Below are 20,011 nucleotides of genomic sequence, written 5' to 3' on the forward strand. Positions count from 1 at the left end.
GGAAAAGTACTGAGAGAAGTGGGGAAAGCCCTTTAGAAAACCATCAGATCTCATAACTCACTCACTATCATGAGAACAGCACAGGGGAGCCACCCCTAGGATCTAATCACCTCCCACATGGTCCCTCCCATAATACATGGGGATTACAATTCAGGTTACAATTCAAGATGAGATTTGGGTAGGGAAACAAAGCCAGACCATATGATTCTGTCCCTGACCCCTCCCAAATCTCATATTTCTAACACTTCAAAACATAATTATGCTTTCCCAACAGTTCCCCAATGTCTAAACTCATTCCAACATTAACCCAAAAGTCCAAGTCCAAAGTCTCATCCAAGACAAGGCAGGTCACTTCTACCTATGAGCCTGTAAAACCAAAAGCAAGTTAGTTACTTCCTAGATATCTTGGGGATACAGGCATTGAGTAAGTACACCAGTTCCAAATGGGAGAAATTGGCCAAAACAAAGGGGCTACAAGCCTCGTGCAATTTGAGTCTAACAGAGCAATCGTTAAACTTTAAAGTTCCAAAATGATCTCCTTTGATTCCATGTCTCACATCCAGGTCATGCTGATGCAAGAGGTGACTTCCAGGGATTTGGGTAGCTCCATCCCTTTGGCTTTGCAGGGTACAGCTTCATGTACCCTGCTTTCATGGGCTAGCATTGAGTGTTTCTTTTCCAGCTGCACAGTGCAAGCTGTCAGTGGATCTACCATTCTGTGTTCTGGAAGATTGTGGCCCTCTTCTCATAGCTCCACTAGGAGTGGGGACTCTGTGTAGGGGCTAAAACCCCATATTTCCCTTCTACACTTCCCTAGCAGAGGTTCTCCATTAGGGTTCCACCCTTGCAGCAGACTTCTACCTGGACATCCAGGCATTTCCATACATCCTCTGAAATCTAGGTGGAGGCTCCCAAAACTCAATTCTTGACTTCTGTCTACCCAGAGGACCAACATCATGTGGAAGCTGCCAAGGTTTGGGACTTTCACCCTCTGAAACACTGGTCCAAGCTGTACCTTGGCTTTTACCCAGGGCTGGAGCTGAAGCAGCTGGGACACTTGGTACCATGTCCTGGGCCTACCCACAAAACCATTTTTCTCTCTCCTAGGCCTCTTAGCCTGTGATGAGAGGAGCTGAGAAGGTCTCTGACATGCCTTGGAGACAAATTACCCATTGTCTTGGTGATTAACATTTGGCTCCTCATTACCTACACAAATTTCTGCAGCAAACTTGAATTTCTCTAGAAAATGGATTTTTCTTTTCTATCACATCATTAGGCTGCAAATTTTCCAAACTTTTATCCTCTGCTTCCCTTTTAAACGTAAGTGCCAATTTCAGATAATCTATCTCAAGTTCAAGTTCCACAGATCTCTAGGTCAGGGGGAAAATGGCATCAGTCTCCTTGCTAAAGCATAGCAAGAGTGACCTTTGCTCCAGTTCCCAAGAAGTTCCTCATCTGCATCTGAGACTACCTCAGCCTGGACTTCATTGTCCATATCACTATCAGAACTTCGGTCAGAACTATTCAATAAGTCCCTATGAAGTTCCAAATTTTTCCACATTTTCCTGTCTTTTTCTGAGCCTTCCCAACTGTTTCAACCTTTGCCTGTTACCCAGTTCCAAGGTCACTTCCATATTTTTAGGTATCTTTATAGTCCCACTACCCTGGTATCAATTTACTATATTAGTTCATTTTCATACTACTATGAAGAAATACCCAAGAGTGTGAAATTTATAAAGGAAATAGGTTCAATTAACTCACAGTTCTGCATGGCTAGGGAGGCCACAGAAAACTTACAATCATGGCAGAAGGGGAAGCAAACAAGTCCTTCTTCACATGATGGCAGGTGAGTGAAGTGCAAGTGAAGGAATAATAGCCCCTTATAAAATCATCGATCTCATGAGAACTCACCCACTATCATGAGAACAGCATGGGGGAACCACCCCCATGATCCAATCACATCCCACGTGTGGGGATTACAATTTTTATTATAATTCAAGATGAGATTTGGGTGGGGACAGAGAGTCAGACCACATCAGTACCCTACAACATTGCAGGGTACTTGGACATTGGAAGGGATTTTTTTTCATATGGAGAAAATCAGATGATGAATATTCCTGTAAGTTAAGCAAAGATAGATTACTAAGACTGACTCCTTAAAAGCAGAAGTAATTATATTCTTGGCACTCATAGCTATATTTAGGATTCAAGTATAATTCTTTCACAGAAGTCCATATTATGTCTAAGAGTCAGTCCTTTAAGAAATGACCATATATAACTGAACAAGCATATAACTGTGATGCAGGACTATGATAAAGGTAGAAGGGCTTTGCTTATTATCAAAACCCATTGTCACTACCAGATATGGATTGTTTCCCACAGAACACTCCATTGATAATTCCTGAAAAAGTAGAAATGCATACACATGGATAGAATATTTCAAATATACATAATCCTGCTGGGACATTCCAAATCCATTCATCCATCTAGACAACCACCAATCCATCCATCCATCTATGCATCCAGCCATTTATTCAATAATATATTACCCATTGCCATGAACCGTGCAGAGGTATACAAGTGGAAAAACAGACACTGTACCTGCCCTCCAAGTCTGACAATGTATTAAGTAAAACAGAAACACAGTTGCAATTAAGTTGGTAAGTGCTTATTTAAAATCCTTCCATAAAATAAAAATCTGCTAATGAAATAGTCATCAAAATCAGAAAAATCAAGCATTAAACTAAAATTTGTGATAGAAAAGTTCAGAATCTAGGACCTAAACTTATACATTGAAGATGACTTCAATAATTCAAAACTTTAAGTCAACTTCAATGTTAATATTTGAGTTAGTATTGTCAAGAATTTCTCCACTAGCATCTCAACTTTGCCTTGATTATTCTGCTGGTTCATTTGGGCTATCACCATTGCAATAAATGGCCCCATTCACTCACTATGATTTTTGTCCATACTTTGCTAAACGCTACTTCATTTCCTTGGTCTTACTACTGCATTCTTTCTTCAAATATTACAAGTCACTATTTTAGTCCTTGCCTGGCCTTCCCAAAAGGGACTTTCAGATTTAGTTCCTTGGCACAGGGATGTCTTTTTCACCAAAATATCTTAGTATGCCTCATTAGGTTACACACAGTGTAGGCACTGACATGGTCTGGCTCTGTAACCCATTCAATTCTCATCTTAAATTGCTATCCAAATTATAATCCCCACTGTTGGGGAAGGGACCTCAGGAGGAGTAATTAGTCATGGGGGTAATGCTGTTCTTGTGATAGTGAGTTCTTGTGCGATCTGATGGTTTTAGAAGGGGCTCTTCCTCCTTCGCTTTGCATTTCTCTTGTCTGCCCAAGGCCGTGTCTGCTTCCCCTTCTGCCACGATTGTAAGGTTCCTGAGGCCTCCCCAGCCACGCAGAACTGTGAGTCAATTAAATCTCTTTTCTTTATAAATTACCCAGTCTCAGGTATTTATTTGTAGCAGTGTAATAACAGACTAATACAAGGCACTCAATATATTTATTGAATGTATTTGTTATAGATCAAGGATCACTAGTGTTTAAGAAAAAAAGATTTGGAAAAGAATAATCTATTAAGGCTTTACTCAGAGACAAGAAAATAGCATAAGCATATGTGTTAGCTGTAGCAGGATGATTTATTGACCTTCCTTTGTTCATTAAACCTGGTACAAACATAGCCGTCAAACTGCTAAATATAGCAAAATATAGATAGTGCTTTAAGTCAAAAAATAAGGCATTCAAATGAACTTGCAGTGACAGACACCTAACAAGTTCATCCAAAGGAGTTAATCACATGAATTGAAAGCAAAAAAGAAGCTTAAATTTAAAATGTAAAGACAATGACCTATCCAAACATCAAAAGTTATCATTAGATAATATAAATATTATTTCAAAGATTCAACATCTAAAATCATAAAAAACCAAAGTTGTATATGAAATTGATGAATAACCTATTTCAGATTAAGCCTATGAGTTTTTCCCACTTTGGTTCAATTTAGAAATATGCTATAACTAATTTTAGAGCCAATTAACAATTCAAAACACATGCATTATCTCTATTAGGAAAAGTAGTCAATTTAATGCCTTCTAGATTGATCACAACATTGTAGGATGATGCAAACATGTCCAGGATTTTCCTAATTAGCAAAACTGGCTGTTCCCTCTATCTTTTCATCACCAACACAATCATGACACACATCAAATCTAATTCTCAGTTAGTTTTTAGGTGAGATATGTGTTTTGTGATATCTCAAGATACTCCCTTGGAATATATTTTTTAAAACAAAGAGCAAATTCCTTGGTAATTTATTTAAGAGTCTAAGTCCTCTTTTATTACATACATTTCAATAGACTCATTATTTCACTTCAAACCACATACTGTGTAACCAGGGCTTACATGGAAACTGGACATTTTTCCAGGTTTTTTTCTCCAGGAGCATTCCCTCAATTCAGGATATGCTTTTCTATACCTGTCCACTACTTCATAGCAGGTGTTACAGTTTCTCTAGTTTTGCCTCCAAATTCAGTAGGAACTTTTTAGTCAATAAGAGAAAGCTGCAGGAGTAGAGATGGAAAATGGATTCCATTGGTGGTAGTTTCAAAATGAAGGTTCTTCTACAAATAGTGAACGATTTTCTGGAGTGAAAATATTCCTCAGTATTGTTCAGAATATTGCAGGGCCAAACTACCACTTCCAATGTAGCCTTATTTAATATTTCAAAGTCAAGACAGATTGATTTCTCAAAAGCAAGGCTCTAGGCCACAGTTACAACATAACATATAATTTTTCCCCACATTTGTTACATTTTAATGTTTTCACTTATTAGTGACATGTTCTATGACTATGTTGATTTTCAAAAAATTCCCTCGGAAGAAGGAATTAAATTACTATCAAAACATCTTCAAAACTCTTACCAATATATTAAAAATCTACACATGTTCTTTTAAGGTTGCAATTATATAGAAAATGACTACCAAAGAGTGCATCAGAGAGGCAAGAGTTAAGGAAAGGAAAAGAAGGCTACAGAGAACCAAAGGGGCAAGAGGTCTACATCCTATAAAAACTGATGAAATGCTGTATGCCTGTGTAGGCAGTGCCTCAGTCAGTTCAGGCAGCTAAAAGAGAATGCCTCAGGCCATATGGCTTAAATCACAGATAAGTGCTTCTCAGAGTTGTGAGGCTGGGAAGTCCAGGATCAAGGCACTGGCAGACCTGGTGTCCAGTGGTGGAATTCTTCCCGGGCTATATTTTCATCATATCTTCACATGACAATGAGAGAGAGAGAAAACTCTAGTGTGTGTTCTTATAAGGGCACTCATCCCAACATGAGGGCCCCACCATTATAACTTCCTCACCTCCCGACAGCCCCACCTCCTAATATAATCACATTGGGGATTTGGCTTCAACATATGAATTTGGTTGAGTCACATCAAGTTCACAGCAGGTCAAAAGAATCGAGAGCACCAATTGCAAAGTCACACTCTCCCAAACTGAGAGGCCTGAGGGATAGCTGTAGGTTCCTGAATGTGTTGGTAAACTGCCTCAAGACAACATAAAAGCCAAATAACCAAACTCTCAGCAGTGTTCACCCATTGCCTACCTTCCCTTATTCCAAATACAGGACTAGAAATATAAAAATGTAGGCTCAGGGTGGGGTTGGAAGTTGGGACAAAGGTCTGGGATGCAGGTGAATGTGCACAGTCTCTGGGTCCCTAGGATTGTCTTATAACTTCTCTGGGCACAGCCTCCTCATATACACTGCATGGAAGAATTTAGAATCATCTTGAAATTTGAAACCAAATTACTATACTGTCATATTAAAAAAGAAATAAATTATTTAGTCCCTAATCTGACTTTTAGATGACCATAGGATTTATAGTTCTTTAAGCAGAGAATAATTAATTCGGTATTTCCCTTTGTTTCCTCTGCATACAACTTATATATATGTGATTTAAAATTATGTTCCTTCTCATTTTTTTAAAAATTTATTGGGATGGAACCTATTAAATTTCAAATAATTACTCTGTTAATGGTGTATAGCTAAAATAAATAATAGGATATTCTCTAACAGGTTTTAGGAAGCTTTTCAATTTTCCACTTTCTTACAACACAGTCCAAATTCATCAAATCCTAGATGTTACTTTCAAAAGCTTAAAATTCAGTTGCGGTGCTCCATGGGACACACATCTGCAAAGGGAAACGGGGCATTGAATGAAGCACACATCCACAGTGATCTCTGTCTACCTCACAAAAAATGTGGTCCCTTTGTAAGGCTTTTATATGGGTCAAAATACCCTACCTGCCGAGTTCAAAGCCACACAAGAAGCCCTCAAGTAAAAAGGAATTGGGATTACTTTTTTCTCTCTCTTCATATTTCTTTTTGTAAAATAAAATTTAAAAAATCTTCATGAGGAAAAGTGGCATAAAAATAATGCCATTTTCAACAAGACCTGCTGGAAAATATAAAGTTGAAAAGGCTTATTTGCTTATAAAAATCCATAGTAAAATAAATAAATGGTCAGCATTTAAGGCAAGACTGTTATCACTAACAAAGGTCTGTTATGGGCTACATTTACTAAATTTTGCAAAAGCAACCGTAAAATGAAAGAAAAAATAGTGCTCCTGTTCATACCATGGTTGCTAAGTTTCAAAGTATTGACACTTCAAAGTCCTAGAATTTCTAACAGAAAGTGAAATAGTTCAGTCATGCCACTAGCTCTAGGGTATGGTTTTCCCCACCATTTACCTTTTGTCTTGTAGTTTTGCTTCTCTCCTAGGGAACTATTTTTAAATGTAGTAAATTCTGTAGTAGTAAAAATTTCTAAAGATGATTGATGAACCTTAAGGTCTTCTGAATGTGTGAAGGTCAACAGCAGCAGCATTAATAATACAATGTTAACAAAGGAAAGCTTTTGTCTTCTTACCAGTTACTGGACACAATGCTAAGCACCTTTGATGCACTGTGTTATTCAATGCTCACAGCTCTATGTGGTAGGTAAAATGTTGTAATTACCCACATTTCATACAAGGAGGCTACAACTTAGAGAGAAGCTCAGCAAATTAAGCAATGCCAATGATCAGTAAATATCAGAGCCAAAGTACAAATGCAGTTTTGTCTGACATAATCAGAAACTCTTGAACAACCTTTGTTCATCAATTTCCCCCTACCCTTACACTGTCTCAGGGAAATGTTGCCAAAAGTTTTGCATCAGAATCAGAGTCCAAGAAAATGTGATCTTAAAAAGTCAAGGATTAGGGTAAATAGGAGTAATTAGAGAGGTACTGCTGACTTTTTTTCAGCTGAATAATTTTGTTTGCAAAAATAAGTCCTGGGGGTGTGTCTAAAAATACAATGGATGATTGTGCAAATGGATGGCCAAATTACTGGACATGGAATTTAAGAAAAATTTCCCAAACTTTGCATAAAGTCCACTATGCTGGCAAATGGCCTCTGTGAATAGATTTTCTGTTGTTTACTTTTCTTTCCATCCCTGTTCAAGGGTACAAAGAAAGGACCTCATTTCATCTCTGAACTCTCTCCACCCAAAACTGGGAAAGCATGTGAGTTTTGTAAGACAAACAGAAAATTATAGTAATCGGTGGAGGAGTAATTTAGAGCCACAAGGAACCATAAAAATGTTTAGCTCCCTAGGAATTCACGGAAACCTCACAGCGGGCATTTGATTTTTGTTTTAATGCCATTGAGCAGCATCTGGGATAGCTCTACTTCTTCCCTGATTCCAAACATGCGAATGGAGCGCTACGATCCAGACACTCTTCTATGTGGTATACACAGCCTTCTTAGCTATAAGCAGACTGTGACCTACGACTGACACTGGAATTATAAAGTAACAGCCTAGAGTGAGCACAACCCTTGTTTTCCCAAGATACTAGGGAAAAAAGAGTACTTACACAAGGAGAAATAAACCACAGGTAATTTTGTTCAGTATTCCAGTTGTTCAAACACAGATTTCTTGCACTTGATCTCAATCAAAGCAGTTTTATGTTCCAATGAATAAAAATGGAGGGAGTGGAGATCATATTTATCTCTACAAATCACGTAAGTTCTCAGGACAACACTGCCCTGAGAAGGTGTAAGGGTAGAGGGAATTTGATGAACAAAGGTTGTTCAAGAGTTTCTGGTTATGTGAAACAAAACTACTTATTTCACAATTAAAACTGTTTTTTTTTTTCTATGAATTAGCAAGTCCAGTAACAGAAAATGGATACTTTCAACTCATATTTGACAGTAGCAGCTAAAAGGCAAACAAAACAAAAAGCCTCAACCTATCACTTGAATAACAACCTTTAAAAATATTGTTCTACCATGGAAAGACAATTCAATTTGGTTTGTTATGTAAATTTCAACTTAATTCTCAAAATTATGGAAATATAAAATCTTCCAGACAACTTAACACAAATAAGAATTTTACTATTTCTGTATTAGAGGTGAGAAGTTTAATTGTCTCTCCATCTCTCTGTCTGTCTCTCTCTCTCTCCATCACTCCAGTGTTTATTCGTGGAGAGCCACACACAAATTACTGCCACTAGAGTGTCAGCAACTTGAAGGCAGGAATCAGATTCACCGTGTGATTCATTCTGTGCCCTGTCACACAATCTCTGGCTCATGGAAGTTGCTCAATAAATATTTGCAGAATAAACCAAGGAAAGTAACACTGATATTGATCTCTTCCCCCCGTTTCCATGTCTCACTAAAGCAGCTGTCTCCAAGGTGCTGCTGATTCACCTTCTCAGTACTAACAGTATTTTCAGAGGTGGAGCAGCCATGGGTAAGGGAATGGTGGACTATTCAAAAGGAGAATTATTCTAAGGCAATTTCTCGCTTGCAATAAAGGCTGGTAAAGAAGGAAAAGTTATCTTTTTCTATTATGTATCCCTGTTTATAAACACATTTATAGAGTTATAAGATTATAAGTAATATGAATTGGTTTTCCACCTTGAAACCATCCCACAGATATGGAAGACTTTACAATGGTTATGAAACACAATCTAATGTTCTTTACCTTGACCATAACCACATGAAACCACCAGTAATCACACATCAGCAATTTCATATTTTCAAGATGATCAAAAGCAAGCCATGGCTGATAGAGTTTGGAAAGTAGAGGGGAATGGCAGGGCAGGAGAGGGCAGAAGAACTACCAACTGCATTTTATAAAATGAGTTGAGAAATACTGTCTATTGTTGATAGAACAATAAATATAGGCTTAAGCGTTTTTGAAGTTATCAAGGTGACTGACAGGAGAAAAACTAAAAGTTACATGTATGTATCAAACACAATGGGGTGATAGGAGATGGAGAATGGTGTAGGATGAGCTGAATCCCTATCTATAATAGCAAGATATTGATAAGACAACGTCTTAAAAAAATAAACAATTGCAGACTTGACATATTATTTAGGAATCTGGAGGTAAAGCCCCCAAGATCTAAAGACATAAATAGTTAAATATTTTTCTCTGAGGTACAAAACTAGGTAAGGATGGCTATGGGGCAAAGAGATTGTAGGTTTTCCTTGTGAACCTTCAGTACTATTTGGTTTACTTTAACCATGTGTATGTGTCACTTTCCTATAAATATATATCTTAAGAGAGTAACAAAAATGTCTAACTCATGAGTTTGTTGTAAGTATATAGTGAAATAATGCAGTAAAGATCTAACACCTGAATAAAGGAAGCTTCATAAATAATGGCCATTATTTTTTACCTTGATTTTTATTGATGCATAAGATGTATATAGTTTCAGGGTACATGTGATAATTTAGTACATTCATCTAATTTTTACAGATCAAATCACTGTACCTGGGATCCATCACTTTTAGAATTTGTCTTTTCTCTATACTAGAAACATTTGAAATATTCTCTTCTATTTTGAAATGTACAGTAGATTATTGTAACCTTAGTCACCCTGCTGATCTATCTAACACTAGGTTTTGTCTATCAAATGGTGGCTATTGCTTTATTAAAAAAAAAGCCAAGGCTGAATAATTCAGATAACCCAGATACACTGTTTCTACAAAAAGTACATTATGTTTTGTGAGAATATGATATATGCAAAACACATCACATATTGTAAAAAAAATGGTGTCAGTTTTAATTGTATTAGACATATTATATAGGCATTTAAAATGTATGTGTATGTGCTCTTGAATAAGAAAAAAATACTATTTTCTATTATGAGCTTCAATCTTAAATTGTACACAAGACTTTACTAAAACATTTATACCTGACAAAATCACTTTTTTGTCTGTCTTTCAAAATTTTTCAACATTTCATCTTCACTCATGAAGACTTTCAGAACTGTGACTTTTTTAATAGCTTTAATTAGAGCTAAATTTTTAAAGAAAATGATTCAATTAGGCTGAGCTGAATCTAGTTATCAGAAAGCAAAAACAAAACCAAAGCAAAGAAAAAGCTTTTAATACTGACATACCCACATTTTAAAGTTAAAACAAGGGAACTTAAATTCACTTGTGGAAAATGCAGAGTTAATTCTGCATGGAATTCTCCTGTTCTTCTAAAAAGAAGAGTGAACCAGAGCTGACCCACTTACCACAGTGTGGATGAGAGGCTCCAACCAGAAGGAAAATACAACCTTTGGAAATCTCTCCTCTCTTTTCAATGAAAGTCTCCAAGCGCAGTTCTGGTCCACGCTCAGTCTGACGCATCCCTCCCCCATCCCCACCTCTCAACACACACAGTGAATGAGGCTGATTCCTGTAGATCGACTTTAAAAGAGAAAAAGTCATTCCATAAAACAAATCAACTCAGGTTAACTCAAAGGCAGCCCCAAAATCAGCCCACAGCAGTTGGCTGCTGTCCTTTTTGACTGGAGAGCTGGAGTACAGCTCTTTAATTAATAGGGAAGCCTTAGCCTGCTCAAGGTAAAAAAACAAACAAAAAAAAAGGCTTAATTTCTGAATTTGCATTGAACTCTGATATGTGCACTCCTTTTTATCTCTAAAAACACTCAAAGTAGCCAGCATGATGAACATTAAAATCCATACAATAAAAAAAGTTAAAGGTTTACACAGGAGGACTGGAGTTGAAGTGGGGCAGAGGGAAGAGGAGGCGTGAAGATCAGCAGCCTTATTTATTGGAGGGATCAGAGGCTGCTGAGGGCCAAGTCCTTGCTTTCTGTCAAAACACTCCCAGCAGGTGGAGAGGAGGCTGACTCTATAGTGATTAGAGAGCAAAGAGGGATTTGAACTTCTGCAGGGGAGCCGCTGCCTGGGGTATCAGAGACCTGATTAGACTTCCACTAAAAGAATGTGACTATTTTAACTGCACTAGGTGTCTTAATCACTTAGGGATGTAACCTTATGTAAATATGCAAAACTGTATTGAAGGATCTTTTTTTTTTTTTTTTTTTAAACTCAAGAGCAAGCTGTAAGTCAGGCTCTTTATAAAATGTATCAGTCAGACTCTTCAAGCCATGTGGGGTGGGGAGATTTGACCTGATTCTGTAATCCATTCAATTTTGTGGAATGAATTAAATTAGCCTACTACTACGAAGAAAACCGGAACAGAACTCATAAAGCCAATATAAACTGTGAATTTCCAGTCTGGATATTCCAGACTTCTGTGATTGGTCCCTGAAAGAAATACATATGTATCTACAAAACAATTAGAGCTAATTTAAGAAGAGAGATGCCATATACAGGAAGAAAAACCTTCCCCACAGAAGTCAAGATTTTGACATTTTCACTTTAGAGTTCAGATAGTCAAAATAGCCATGCAATATGTAGATTGAATATATTTAAGAATTTGAAGTCAGAAATCCTTTGATGTGTATGAGCCAGAATTCACTATGCCTTAACCTCTCAGCAAAAGTTATCCCTAACTGATCACCAAGAGGCAAAAAATTATTCCTCTCCTTCAGCTTCTATGAATCATATCATCAGAGAAACTTCTATTTGGAAGAGTGCTGCTGATGACTGGTTCACACTCATTTCCCAATGCAGAGATCCAACAAATGGATGCCTGAATATTTCTAAGAATGTCACATATCAAGCAGGCTATGGTACAAGACCTGTCATTCACTCAACAACACTGGGCTGGTAGGGGGCTAAAAGAACAGATTCAGCCCCAGGGATTGCAACAAAGGATGCAAAGAAGTTTCCCTGCCTAGAGCTTTCAGGTTGTCTAAAATTATCCGGCACCAAAGTGTCCCAACAGAGCCATTGAAGAATTTCAGTGTAGGTCAATTGAGGCCAGTTCTCCAGTATACAGTTTCCAAAATATTTGTTAAAAGATGGCAACATAATAATCACTTGACTAGGGAGGAGAGCAGCTGGCAAGAGCTGGAATACCCAGCTGGGATTCAAGAAACACTTATTAGGCAAAGGATGAGGGAAGCAGGCATTGTGAAGGCAGGAAAGAGTGCCAGTGCTCTTCACCAAGACCTGCAGACACACCTGAGGCTGAACACGTGAGGGTTCCCATCGCTGCAATGAGGGAGAACGCAGCCAGGGAGGCATTGTGGGCATCGCAGCAAGACAGACCTACAGGATGTGGACTGTGTCAGGTACTTTTAGAGGGTGTTCAAGGAAGCAGGGATATTCTAGGGGTTGGATGCTGTCAGGACATGGGTCAGTTCATGGTAAACCTCATCTCTAAGGAGTGAGGACAAGAGCCAGGCTAAGGCTGTAATTAGACAAGAAGTAGCATCACTCAGATTAGCCAGCAAGGGTGTCTCGGGTAGCTAGCATTTGGGTGGCTTGAATAATGTTCACGTTTTGTCTGAGTTCATATGTTACAGAGGGGTCTTGTTCCATCATGAGCACAGAGTCACCTGGTTGTGCTGAGGGTTGAGGTCTGGAAAAATTGTTCATGTTCAGTGGACCACCGTGGGCCAGCTGTGTCTGCCAGGTGCACCCTCCTGGGTATTGGGGGCTGTCTTGTGCTTCTAGGAGGACAGCAGGTGAGTTATTATTGTCAGGACAGAGGGCGTGACAGGCTGACAGGGCCTGGGAGCGGCACAAGAGCCCAGCAGACTCTAAGTATGACTTCATAACAGGTGTCTGAGCTGGAGTGTTGACCTCGCCCTTGCAGAAAGGTGTGTGCAGTGGATTCACACGTGAGGCTCTGAAAAAGGCAGAGCCTGGGGCTAAATGTATCAACACCCTCAGTAGCGGGTCATGTCTCTTCATGTCTAGTTTTATAGGTAACAGTTTCCTAATGTCATGGGTTAAGAAATACCACTATGTAAACCAGTTTTTATTTCTCACTTTAAAAATACACAGAGATCGAGACCATCCTGGTCAACATGGTGAAACCCCGTCTCTACTAATACAAAAAATTAGCTGGGCATGGTGGCGCGTGCCTGTAATCCCAGCTACTCAGGAGGCTGAGGCAGGAGAATTGCCTGAACCCAGGAGGCGGAGGTTGCGGTGAGCCGAGATCGCACCATTGCACTCCAGCCTGGGTAACAAGAGCGAAACTCCGTCTCAAAAAAAAAATAATAATAATAAAATAAAAATACACAGGGAAACTCATCATCTGTGAGGTCTCACACTCTGAAGCGCTGACCGCACCGTCCTGCTGTGGATGGTGTCTCAGGTGCGTCCAGCTGAAGGAAACACTGCAGTCCTGCGAGCAGCTCACGCCCCTGCGGGCAGCTCCCTGGGAGAACTGATTCCCAGAATCCTTTGCCAGAAACCTCTGCTCTGCTGGATTAACCGAACTCCAGCCTGCCTTCTGCACCTTTTATACGGCCTGATTCACACGAGCATTGAAGCTTACGTTTCCATCTTAAATTCCTCTGAGAAGAGCCATTTGAGTATTTTAGTTTAATCCTGTGATGTGTCCATACTAAATGACTGCTAACAAACTCTCCATTTCTGAAGCATGATATTCACCCCAACTCCTCTACCCTCCATTTACTCCTCACTTTCAAGAGAGAAAACAGGCCCCTCAGAGATGACAGTGAAATGATACTGAAGGTGTTCATTTCCCGGTGACCCAACGCGAACGAGGCACTTCCACCTGGGCTCACAGGGACGAACATTAGAGAGGCAGTCACCAAACTCAGTGGTGGCAGAGGGAATCTTATTTGGAAGGAACCATGATTGCAATTTTCTCTGGAGAAGAGTACAATGTCCTACAAATTTTAACAAATAATTACATCAACTATTTATTTTAGCAGTTGCATATAGTTTTTTTTTTTTTAAAGTGGAATGCAATCATTGTCATCATATACTATTGAGAATGGCCCTGTGCTGGCATCAAAGCATCCAAGAGAGAATGAATCCCAGGTCTCTAACACCACCACCCCCCCACACACACAGGTAAGTACACAGTACACAACCCCCACGCACACAGCCACCCTCACACACACCACACACACCCCACAAACCCCAAACAGCCTCCCACAGCCCCACCCTACTCCACACTCCATCTTACACACCTCCACACACCACACACACAACCCCACACACCGCAACTTACCCACTCCACAACTCACGCCCCCACATCTCCTACACCTCCCCGACCCATCATCCCCTATACGACCCCCACAGCCACCACACACCCCCGTAAGGCCCCCCATACCCTCATACGCCCACATACCCCAACACACACACACACACACACATCCCACACACATCCTCATAGTCCACACACCACACACAGCTCCCCACACCCCACACACAGCCGCCAACATGCCCCACACCCCCTACAATCCCTCCCACACCCCACACACAGTCCCCAACATGCCCACACCCCCTACAATCCCTCCCACACCCCACACACAGCCCCCAACATGCCCCACATCCCCTACAATCCCCCCACACACAGCCCCCAACATGCCCCACACCCCCTACAATCCCCCTCCACACCCCACACACAGCCCCCAACACGCCCCACACCCCCTACAATCCCCCTCCACACCCCACACAGCCCCCAACATGCCCCACACCCCCTACAATCCCCCTCCACACCCCACACACAGCCCCCAACACGCCCCACACCCCCTACAATCCCCCTCCACACCCCACACAGCCCCCAACATGCCCCACACCCCTTACAATCCCCCTCCACACCCCACACACAGCCCCCAACATGCTCCACAGCCCCTACAAACCCCCTCCACACCCCACACACACTCCCCAACATGCCCCACAGCCCCTACAATCCCTCCACATCCCACACACAGCCCCCAACATGCCCCACACCCCCTACAATCCCTCCCACACCCCACACACAGCCCCCAACATGCCCCACATCCCCTACAATCCCTCCCACACCCCCCACACAGCCCCCAACATGCCCCACACCCCCTACAATCCCCCTCCACACCCCACACACAGCCCCCAACACGCCCCACACCCCCTACAATCCCCCTCCACAACCCACACAGCCCCCAACATGCCCCACACCCCCTACAATCCCCCTCCACACCCCACACACAGCCCCCAACACGCCCCACACCCCCTACAATCCCCCTCCACACCCCACACAGCCCCCAACATGCCCCACACCCCCTACAATCCCCCTCCACACCCCACACACAGCCCCAACATGCTCCACAGCCCCTACAACCCCCCTCCACACCCCACACACACTCCCCAACATGCCCCACAGCCCCTACAATCCCTCCACATCCCACACACAGCCCCCAACATGCCCCACATCCCCTACAATCCCTCCACATCCCACACACAGCCCCCAACATGCCCCACAACCCCTACAATCCCTCCCACACCCCACACACAGCCCCCAACATGCCCCACAGCCCCTACAATCCCCCCCACACACAGCCCCCAACATGCCCCACACCCCCTACAATCCCCCTCCACACCCCACACACAGCCCCCAACACACCCCACACCACCTACAATCCCCCTCCACACCCCACACAGCCCCCAACATGCCCCACACCCCCTACAATCACCCTCCACACTCCACACACAGCCCCCAACATGCTCCACAGCCCCTACAACCCCCCTCCACACCCCACACACAGTCCCCAACATGCCCCACAGCCCCTACAATCCCTCCACATCCCACACACAGCCCCCAACATGCCCCACATCCCCTACAATCCCTCCCACATCCCACACACAGCCCCCAACATGCCCCACATCCCCTACAATCCCTCCACATCCCACACACAGCCCTCAAAATGCCCCACAGCCCCTACAATCCCTCCCACACCCCACACACAGCCCCCAACATGCCCCACATCCCCTACAATCCCCCTCCACACCCCACACAGCCCCCAACATGCCCCACAGCCCCTACAATCCCCCTCCACACCCCACACACAGCCCCCAACATGCTCCACAGCCCCTACAACCCCCCTCCACACCCCACACACAGCCCCCAACATGCCCCACATCCCCTACAATCCCCCTCCACACCCCACACAGCCCCCAACATGCCCCACATCCCCTACAATCCCCCTCCACACCCCACACAGCCCCCAACATGCCCCACAGCCCCTACAATCCCCCTCCACACTCCACACAAAGCCCCCAACATGCTCCACAGCCCCTACAATCCCCCTCCACACCCCACACACAGCCCCCAACATGCCCCACAGCCCCTACAATCCCCCTCCACACCCCACACACAGCCCCCAACATGCCCCACATCCCCTACAATCCCCCTCCACACCCCACACAGCCCCCAACATGCCCCACAGCCCCTACAATCCCTCCACATCCCACACAGCCCCCAACATGCCCCACATCCCCTACAATCCCCCCACACCCCACACACAGTCCCCAACATGCCCCACATCCCCTACAATCCCCCTCCACACCCCACACACAGCCGCCAACATGCCCCACAGCCCCTACAATCCCCCCACATCCCACACACAGCCCCCAACATGCCCCACAGCCCCTACAATCCCCCCACACCCCACACACAGTCCCCAACATGCCCCACATCCCCTACAATCCCCCTCCACACCCCACACAGCCCCCAACATGCCCCACAGCCCCTACAATCCCCCCACATCCCACACACAGCCCCCAACATGCCCCACAGCCCCTACAATCCCCCCACACCCCACACACAGTCCCCAACATGCCCCACATCCCCTACAATCCCCCTCCACACCCCACACACAGCCGCCAACATGCCCCACAGCCCCTACAATCCCCCCACATCCCACACACAGCCCCCAACATGCCCCACAGCCCCTACAATCCCCCCACACCCCACACACAGCCCCCAACATGCCCCACAGCCCCTACAATCCCCCCACACCCCACACACAGTCCCCAACATGCCCCACAGCCCCTATAATCCCCCTCCACATCCCACACACAGCCCCCAACATGCCCCACAGCCCCTACAATCCCTCCACATCCCACACACAGCCCCCAACATGCCCCACAGCCCCTACAATCCCTCCCACACCCCACACACAGCCCCCAACATGCCCCACATCCCCTACAATCCCCCTCCACACCCCACACAGCCCCCAACATGTCCCACATCCCCTACAATCCCCCTCCACACCCCACACAGCCCCCAACATGCCCCACATCCCCTACAATCCCCCTCCACACCCCACACACAGCCGCCAACATGCCCCACAGCCCCTACAACCCCCCTCCACACCCCACACACAGTCCCCAACATGTCCCCCAGCCCCTACAATCCCCCTCCACACCCCACACACAGCCCCCAACATGCCCCACAGCCCCTACAATCCCTCCACATCCCACACACAGCCCCCAACATGTCCCACAGCCCCTACAATCCCCCCACATCCCACACACAGCCCCCAACATGCCCCACAGCCCCTACAATCCCCCCACATCCCACACACAGCCCCCAACATGTCCCACAGCCCCTACAATCCCCGCACATCCCACACACAGACCTCACCCACCCCACTCAACCTATAGCCCCACCCCCCCACACACAGCCCCATACCCACACACCCCACACAAAGCCCCACATGCCCCACACAACCCACACACACTCCCACACACACAGCTCCCCACGCCCCTCCACACCCACACACCCCTCCATACCCCAACACACGCATCGCCCCAGACTCACTCCCACACATACCCCAAACCTCCCACACAGTCCCCCACCCCTCCACCCCCACCCACCCACACCCCACACACAACATACTTAAATTATTTTTATCTTATGTCTTTAGAAGTAGATAAACATCCTCTATTTTATATATATTTTTTACCCAAATGCCTCTATTCATAGAGTGCAAATATTGGCAGGTTAGTTGCTTAGGCTTCGTGCTAGAAAAGTTCTCCTGAGCACACCAGGAAAAGGAGACAAGTCAGGGTAAGCTCTTTCTTTTCTTCTCTACACTCAGCCATGTTATACTCAAAGTCAGGACCTTTTCCAAATTTGCTAGAAAAAGACAGAATCAAGAGCCAAATAAAAGCCTATTTAACTTCTTTTTATTTGAAACTTCAAAGTAGGTCATTTACACAGTGAAAAGGACAAGGAAGAAAAGAGAAAACAGTTAACATAAAAATGGAGGCTCAACAACAGTGAAACCCTATTTCGAATACTTTTTTTCTAAAGCACATTGTCCACTATTGTTAGGAAAAATAAGTCATGAAATTGATTTTTGTTATGTTTCCTTCCAATCATTATGAAAAGTCATTGACTGTAAGCTAAAAATGGAAAAGAAAGAAGAAAAGAAACAAAGCCTGGAACTCAAAATGAAAGGATGGAGATATTAACCATTTATGAGCCTGATTTTTTTTTTATTTTAAAGAGCAAGTGAATTATTATTTTGTGTTGAACTCAATTTTCAACTAGATTTTCAAAGAAACACCGAATGCTCCTCTTTTGTGTTTAGGAAATACTTGTGTTTTTAAGAACTAACTCCATTTTCTGAGAGATCGAAGCTCTTACACATATTACAAATTAATTTTTTTGGCTACAGCAAACAAGCCCACCCCTGGGGCACCTCGTGATGCTCCGGAGGCAGGACTTCTCAGACTGCAGGATGGACTCCCGGGAGTCATCAGGTGATCTTGTCCCAATGCAGGTAAGAGTCAGGAGATCAGGTGAGGGACCTGAGACTTTTTCTAAGGATGTCAAGGCTGCTGGTCCAGGGACTGCAAGGGCCTAGAGAGCTGTAGCAAATTTCAGCCACCCATCCACGGACCCACTCCCAGAAATTCAGTTATGTCTGTGTGTCACAGGGACTGGACTTCTCTGACTTTAGTAAATCAGCAAAGGATCATTCTGCACTGTATTAATTTCCTAGGACTGCCATAACTAAGTAACACAAACATGGTGGCTTACAACAGCAGAAATATATTCCCTCATAGTACTGGAGGCTGCATCTCTAAAATCAAAGGGCTGAGGTTGTGCTCCTTCTGAAGGCTGTAAGGAAAAATTCTTCTTCTCCTCTTCGGTTTCTGGTGGTGGCCGGCAGTCGTTGGTGTTCTACAACTTGTGGGTGCATCACTCCAGTCTCCACCTCCATCCTCACAAGGCCTTCTCTCGTTTGTGTCTTCTGTCCTTCTGTGTCTTCTCATGCTGCTTTCTCTGTGCGTGTGTCTGTGCCCAAACTCCCCTCCTCTCATAAGACATCAGTCATTGGCTTAGGGCCCGCCCTACTTCAGAATGACATCATCTTAACTAGATAACATCTGCAAAGGCTCTATTTCCAGATAAAGTCACATTTGCAGGTCCCATGGATTAGGGGTTCAACATATCTGTCTGGGGGATACCATTCAACCCAAAATGTGCACACCAAAGTTTGGGATCCACTAAAAGAGCAGTTCTTCGTACTGACTGCTCTTTAGAATCTCCAGAGGAACTCAAAATTATATCAATACTCGGCTACAACCAATGAAATCTGACTCTAGGGTTAAACTCAGGCATTACTACTCTTTAAAACTTACCAAGTAATTCTAGTGCATACCAAGAACCACTTGAGAACTACTGCATAGGACTCAGATTTTACAGACCTTGGTGAATATGTGTAGTACTTCTAAATGGAATGTCTGCTTTCT

At 43.7% G+C, this 20,011-nt stretch overlaps 1 protein-coding gene across 2 annotated transcripts in view; it reads right to left on the minus strand.

Annotated features, from left to right (window-relative positions):
- The window catches only part of MYO16 (myosin XVI), a 700,871-nt gene that overhangs the window by 595,587 nt on the left and 85,273 nt on the right, over positions 1-20,011 (minus strand). The window contains exon 1 of one of the 2 annotated variants that reach the window (XM_064361879.1): positions 10,600-10,931. The exons of the other annotated variant lie outside the window; for it this stretch is intronic. Within the exon in view, the coding sequence (XP_064217949.1) occupies positions 10,600-10,795 (196 nt within the window). The 5' untranslated portion in view covers positions 10,796-10,931. Of the gene's footprint in view, positions 1-10,599; positions 10,932-20,011 lie in introns of those variants that run through there. 2 annotated transcript variants of the gene reach the window in all.

This window comes from Aotus nancymaae, unplaced genomic scaffold, assembly GCF_030222135.1.
Source record: "Aotus nancymaae isolate 86718 unplaced genomic scaffold, 86718_ANA_hifiasm-v0.15.2.pri h1tg000044l, whole genome shotgun sequence".
Classification (NCBI taxonomy): Eukaryota; Metazoa; Chordata; class Mammalia; order Primates; family Aotidae; genus Aotus; species Aotus nancymaae.